Source organism: Austrofundulus limnaeus, unplaced genomic scaffold, assembly GCF_001266775.1.
Source record: "Austrofundulus limnaeus strain Quisiro unplaced genomic scaffold, Austrofundulus_limnaeus-1.0 Scaffold1089, whole genome shotgun sequence".
In the NCBI taxonomy this organism is placed as follows: Eukaryota; Metazoa; Chordata; class Actinopteri; order Cyprinodontiformes; family Rivulidae; genus Austrofundulus; species Austrofundulus limnaeus.
This window is the reverse complement of record NW_013953491.1, coordinates 105867-112951: the sequence shown is the minus strand read 5'-3', so window position 1 is coordinate 112951 and position 7085 is coordinate 105867. Positions and strand designations below refer to the sequence as shown.

The window sequence follows — 7085 nt, the reverse complement described above, 5'->3', positions numbered from 1 at the left end:
GCTGCCAACTAGTGGTCAGAGGCTGAACTACACAATATATCGCCTTGCTTACAGTATCGCAATATATCGGGATGTATCATATCGTGACCCCTTTGTCATGATATGTATCGTATCGCCAAATTCTTGCCAATACACAGCCCTATTAGACATATTTGGCTGGGTGTTATGACCTCAAATTCATATCAGAGTATAAACTGTACCCCTTCACGGTAATGGTATATATCGCAGTAGAAAATTATCATAAAAAGTAAAGATAATGTAATTTTTAGAGCTTTTTTTTTGCAGAAAACTAATCTTAATCAAACCCAGTATTTTTGCTTTAATATCAGCCTGTCGAACAATGAGCTTCCCCCTGCTATCAGCTGCTGCTCTGCTGCGCGCTCATCTTCATCATCTTCATCATCAGAGCAGAAGCTGACTTTACATTAACAAGATGGATTTATGGCTGAACAAATGTCCACGTCTTTTTTTAAAATCATCTCTGTGAGTAACAATACTTTAAAAAACAAGTTTTTTTCTCCAACAACTGGGTGTGGAAAAACTACAGTTGTTAAAGCTACGCTCTACGATTTGAAGTTAAAAGAAGTTAAAAGATATAGAAAATGGAAAAAGCTGTTTTGCCCCGGRACCGGGGGCGTTGGGTACAAGAGGTTAAACAAAATGAAGATATCTGCTTTAATGTTCGGTTCTGATGCTGTTTGTTCTCTGTTCTGTTGTCTCCTCAGATCCCAGGAAAAAACAACACTAATCAAACACCAGCAAAATCAGCTTCTGTACCCAAATCTGCACCTGCTAAACTGACGAAAACACCTACATCTACACCTGCTAAACCAACTTCTGTAAACAAAACTCCAGATAACAAACTTAAAGCCGCTCCGACACTCAGGAAGTCTGTCAGTGAGCCTCCTGCTGCTGCTGAGCACACCCCAAGCAGAGTTTCAGAAACCACCAGAGCCTCCATTAGAACATCATCCAGATTAGCTCAGGATAAACCAACAGACTCCAAACAGCTGATGGAGACAGAAGAGCGCCCTGTGGCTACAAGAAGCAGGCAGACAGGGAGCGCCGGGCCATCTGCAGAACATGTGTCTGAAATCAGCACTCAGGCAGAGGATAAGAGAGAGGTAAGACTGTCACAASAACCTGACGGCATTAGTTTTAAATAAAAGGTGAAAGACTGATGTTTTTYGTGTCCCACAGACGAGATCAAACAGAACTTCAGCAGCTGCTCCTGACAGGAAACCTGCTGCTGCTGAAACAAGTCAAGTTTCATCTGTGAAGGAACCTGAGGGCAGCGGTGAGGCTGCAGGATCAGGACCTCCCACCTCTGCAGACGTGGAGGCTACAGGTCGAGTGTCCACCCGGAGCAGAGGGACAGATTTAAAGGTGACCACACTTTTTATTACTCTGCTTCATCGGGTTGTATTTACAACTACTGTTCTGAAAAAATACCACATTATGCAAAATGAAATAAACTTTTTATATTTTGAAAACTAAGGGACTGAGCACACAGCCCTGTGGGACTCCGGGTGTCTGTGCTGAACAAGCTTTGCTTTGATGCTAAATGAACTTTAGCTGTTTTCTGTCATTTGTCAGCTCGGTGACATTCCTGCCGTGACCGCTCCTGGAAGGAAGAGAAAAGAAGAGAAAGAAGAAGAGAACCGAGAGGTCAAGAGGAAAAAAGAGGAGACTGTGGAGGAGAAGAAGAAAACCAGCCAGAACAAGGAGAGGAAAAATGAGATAACAAAGGAAGAGACAACTGAGAGCAGAGGGTCAAAAAGAAAGACAGAGGAGGAGAAAACMGAGGAAAAAGAGGGCGGAGTAAAGACCAGGAGAACTGAGAATGAGGAGAAAACCGAGGGGATGCAGAYGAGGAGAGCTGAGAACAAGAAGGAGACATCGAAGGAGGAAACGAAGGGAACTAAAACACCAGTGAAAGAAAGTGAGGAAACAGAGCGAATAAAAACCACAAAGACGCCTGAGGAGGACACAGATGGGAGTAAGACGAGGTTATCTGAGAAGGAGGCTGCTGGGGAGGAAGGAGAGGGAGTTAAAACAAGAGCCGAGAAAGATAAAGAGAAAACTAAGAGAATAAAGACGAGGAGGTCTGAGAAGGAGACACCTGAGGAGGAAACAAGTGGGACGAAGACGAGAACTGAGAAGGAGAAGACACCCGACAAGGAAGAAGAGATTATTAAAACAAAACAAGTGGAAAAGAGTGAGAAAACTGAAGGAGTAAGGACAGGGAGATCAGAGAAGAAGATGACTCCTGAGGAGGACACAAGTGGGACAAAGACCAGGAGGTCTGAGAAAGAGAAGAAGGAGAAGAAGACTTCTGTGGAGAAAGAAGAGATTATTAAAACAAAACAAGTTGAAAAGGGTGAGAAAACTGAAGGAGTAAGGATAGGAAGATCAGAGAAGAAGACGACTCCTGAGGAGGAAACAAGTAGGACAAGGACGAGGAGGTCTGAGAAGGAGACATCTATGGAGGAAACAAGTAGGACGAAGACGAGAACTGAGAAGGAGACATCTATGGAGGGAGCAGAGATCATTAAAACGAAAAAAGTTGAAAGAACTGAAGCTGTAAAGACAGGAAGAACTGAGAAGGAGAAGACACCCGAGGAGGACACAAGTGGGACAAAGACCAGGAGGTCTGAGAAAGAGACTTCTGATGAAGAAGAAAAGATAGTTAAAACAAAAAGAGCTATAAAAGACAAAACTGACGGAGTAAAGACAGGAAAAACTGAGAAAGAGAAGACACCTGAGGACACAAGTGGGACAAAGACGAGAACTGAGAAGGAGACTTCTATTGAGGGAGCAGAGATCGTTAAAACAAAAAAAGTTGAAAAAACCGAAGCTGTAAAAACAGGAAGATCAGAGAAGAAGACGACTCCTGAGGAGGAAACAAGTGGGATAAAGACGAGGAGGTCCGAGAAGGAGAAGGAAACGTCTGTGGAGGGAAAAGAGTTTGTTACAACAGGAAAAGAAAAAGATCAGAAAATTGAGAGAATAAAGACAGGAAGATCTGAGAAGGAGAAGACACCTGAGGAGGACACAAGTGGGACGAAGACGAGGAGGTCTGAGAAGGAGGCTTCTGTGGAAGGAGAGAGAGTAAAGAGAAGAAGAGATGAGAATAAAGAACAGAAACAGGCAGAGCAAAAGAAAAGCAAACAGGATGTCAAAGATGGAGAGAAAGCAGAGAAAGCCCAGCCAGAGACGAGCAGCAGGACAAAAGCAACTGAAACACTGCTGAAAACTGGGAAAGAAGTTCCAGAAGAAAAGAGAGATTTGAGGAGAGAGGAGAGTCAGAGGAAAAGGAGAAAGAAAGAGGTGGAGGAGAAGGAGACACAGAAGAGGAGAAAACGAGATGAGGAGGAGGAAAACGAAGAAAAGTCCAGTGGACCAGAGGAGGAAGGACAGAAGGAAATGAAGGATGGAAGAGAGATGACGGAGGAGGAGGAGGAGAAGGAGGACGACGAGGTAAAACTGCTTTTCAAATATTTATTAAAACTAGAGTATGTATGAAAGGGCTTGCCTCTTGGAGCAGGATTATTTACTCTTGGCTGCCACCACACCAAATTCTACCTCAATATGGCAAAAAAATGGCCAAGTTATGGTAACTTATTCCATTTAGCTATGGCGGCCATCTTTAATTTTTATTTAGCACTCAGAATTTGTCAATGCTTGTTCTTGGCTACTACTATACCAGTTTTTAGCTCTGTAAGTCTTAAAATGGCTGAATTAGAGCCTTTTTAATTAGCATTAGCAGTTAGCTTCATCTAGGAGCAGCGCAGCAMATTTAGTGAGTGTAGCGCGGCACATTTAGCGAGTTTAGCGTGGCGCATTTAGCAAGTTTAGCGCAGCACATTTAGCGAGTTTAGCGTGGCACATTTAGCGAGTTTAGCACGGCGCATTTAGCGAGTTTAGCGCGGCGCATTTAGCGAGTTTAGCGCGGCACATTTAGCCAGTTTAGCATGGCGCGGCGTGAAGCGGTATGTGCAGTTTGAGCGTGTTCCGTGCATGTGGCATGTCCAAAGCAGCAGACGCTTAAATTAAAAAAATTGAACTTTTGCTGCTCGACGCGCCGCGTCATCCAMTCAGAGACTCATTTTTCCATGTGACAGTTTCCTGAATGTTGCCCACTAACCTGAAACAGACGGAGCTCTTTAGCTGAAATCGACCAGCTGCAGTTGATGTTCTGGCTGGAGAAATCAGCAAATGACCACAGTGTTAAACTGGGCTCGGGACAAAAAAAGTCTGTCAGCTCGCAGCTCCTGGAGTGAAACCCACCGAACAGACTGCCTCTAAATTATCTGGTGARTTAATTATCTGGTGAGTTAATTATCTGGTGAGTTAATCATCTGGTGAGTCAATCATCTGGTGAGTTAATCATCTGGTGAGTTAATTATCTGATGAGTTAATTATCTGGTGAGTTAATTATCTGGTGAGTTAATTATCCGGTGAGTTAATTATCCGGTGAGTTAATTATCTGGTGAGTTAATCATCCGGTGAGTTAAACATCCGGTGAGTTAATCATCTGGTGAGTTAATTATCTGGTGAGTTAATTGTCTGGTGAGTTAATCATCTGGTGAGTTAATCATCTGGTGAGTTAATTATCTGGTGAGTTAATCATCTTGTGAGTTAATCATCTGGTGAGTTAATCRTCTGGTGAGTTAATCATCYGGTGAGTTAATCATCTGGGGAGTTAATCATCCGATGAGTTAATCATCCAGTGAGTTAATTATCCGGTGAGTTAATTATCCGATGAGTTAATTATCCGRTGAGTTAATTATCTGGTGAGTTAATTATCCGGCGAGTTAATTATCTGGCGAGTTAATTATCTGGCGAGTTAATTATCCGGCGAGTTAATTATCTGGCGAGTTAATCATCTGGTGAGTTAATTATCCGGTGAGTTAATTATYTGGTGAGTTAATTATCTGGTGAGTTAATTATCCGGTGAGTTAATCATCCGGTGAGTTAATCATCCGGTGAGTTAATCATCTTGTGAGTTAATCATCTTGTGAGTTAATTATCTGGTGAATTAATTATCCGGTGAGTTAATCATCCGGTGAGTTAATCATCTGGTGAGTTAATTATCCGATGAGTTAATTATCCGATGATTTAATTATCTGATGAGTTAATTATCCGGTGAGTTAATTATCTGATGAGTTAATTATCTGATGAGTTAATTATCTGGTGAGTTAATTATCCGGTGAGTTAATCTTCTGGTGAGTTAATCATCCGGTGAGTTAATTATCCGGTGAGTTAATTATCCGGTGAGTTAATCATCCGTTGATTTTAATTATCTGGTGAGTTAATTATCCGGTGAGTTAATCATCCGGTGAGTTAATTATCTGGTGAGTTAATTATCCGGTGAGTTAATCATCCGATGAGTTAATTATCTGGTGAGTTAATCATCTGGTGAGTTAATTATCCGGTGAGTTAATTATCCGGTGAGTTAATCATCCGGTGAGTTAATTATCTGATGAGTTAATTATCCAGTGAGTTAATCATCCGGTGAGTTAATTATCTGGTGAGTTAATTATCCGGTGAGTTAATCATCTGGTGAGTTAATTATCTGGTGAGTTAATCATCTGGTGAGTTAATCATCTAGTGAGTTAATTATCTGGTGAGTTAATTATCCGGTGAGTTAATTATCTGATGAGTTAATTATCCGGTGAGTTAATTATCCAGTGAATTAATTGTCTGCTGTGAGCAGCGTTCACTTGCTTTCAGTAAATAAAGCAAAGCCATTTTCTTTATTTTGTCTTTATTTCATCCACCATTAAAGACAGAGCATTAAATAAAACCAAGAAGCTCCTCCMTCTTCAGACACACGTCTAGTCTCGTTCCAGGTCTGAATGTAGCGTGTCCAACTTAAGGCATTGGGAGCATTTTAGATGCTCAAAATGCGTTCGGTCTGAACCCAGCTTAAGACAAGAAGTGATACTTCCCTAACTTCTGACGTACTTTGAGAGAAAATCATTGGTCCTACAGCAAAACCGAAACTATTACCTGAAAGAAGACAAAAATCCTTACGTTTTTATATATCATGTACCATGAAAGTTGTGGCTGTAGGAAGAAGGTGTTCACTAAGAAACCTTTAAAAAGCCAGACAGCTCTCAGTCACATGACTCAGAGAGTGGCAGTTGGCAGCTGGGTGATAAATCAATTAAATTAATTAATTTGAATTTGCCATTTCTAAAGATTAAATTTTGGGAAAATCTGGATTTTTTTTCCCCCACCAGTGCAGTCTTTGTGGCTTCTGTAGTTCAGAGGTCACCCCACCTGTCCCTTAAGACGCTTGGTACGTGACATGACTGTAGCCATGTTTCCATCAAGGTTTTTTAATGCTCATTTTCCAGTATTGCATCAGAAAAGGTGAATGGAAACGGCATGATTCAAAAAAACTTCCTGTAATTCACATAAAAGTTGATACGATTGGGGTGGTTTTTGTTTTTTTCGAAAAAGAGTTATGCGCAAAAGTACAGATGGAAACACATTTGTCGAATCAGTTCTGACGTAGCGAACATTTAAATGGTAAATGAACTGTACTTATATAGCACCTTTCTATCCATCCAGGACACTCAAAGCGCTTTACACTAACAGACATTCACCCATGCACACACACATTCACACACTGATGATGGCAAACTACAATTGTAGCCACAGCTGCCCTGGGGCACACTGACAKAGGTGACACATGGTTGATCAGCTGTTCTGACTGTCTGTCCGGAACCGGTACTGGTACAAGAGTGACTGCAGCTGGACCCTCCTGCCGCTGTCCGTGTATTCTCAGTTATTCCCGTAATGTGAAGAGAATTGCATTTCTTTCTTTACATCTCCAGACAGCAGTAACATCACCAGAACTAGTTGATATGACAGAATAAGTACAACTTTCCTGATAGTAACGTGTTCCTGACAACTTCTCTCCATTGTCCTGAGATGTGACCCGGGCTGTCACGATTAGTCGATTAATCAACGACCAATCAATAATGGATGACTAATTTAATAATGGATTAATCTGTTTTTTTTTTGTTCTTTACTTTGTTTTCTCTCCAAACTGCTTTGACACCTTCCACTGC

General features: G+C 41.5%; 1 protein-coding gene across 1 annotated transcript in view; it reads left to right on the top strand.

The window, feature by feature from the left end:
• Positions 1-725: 725 nt before the first annotated feature.
• The window catches only part of psip1b (PC4 and SFRS1 interacting protein 1b), a gene marked incomplete at its 5' end in the record, with an annotated part of 21182 nt that continues 14822 nt past the window's right edge, over positions 726-7085 (top strand). The window contains 3 exon segments of the mRNA XM_014030603.1: positions 726-1124; positions 1201-1386; positions 1597-3480. Coding sequence (XP_013886057.1) covers positions 726-1124; positions 1201-1386; positions 1597-3480 — 2469 coding nt within the window.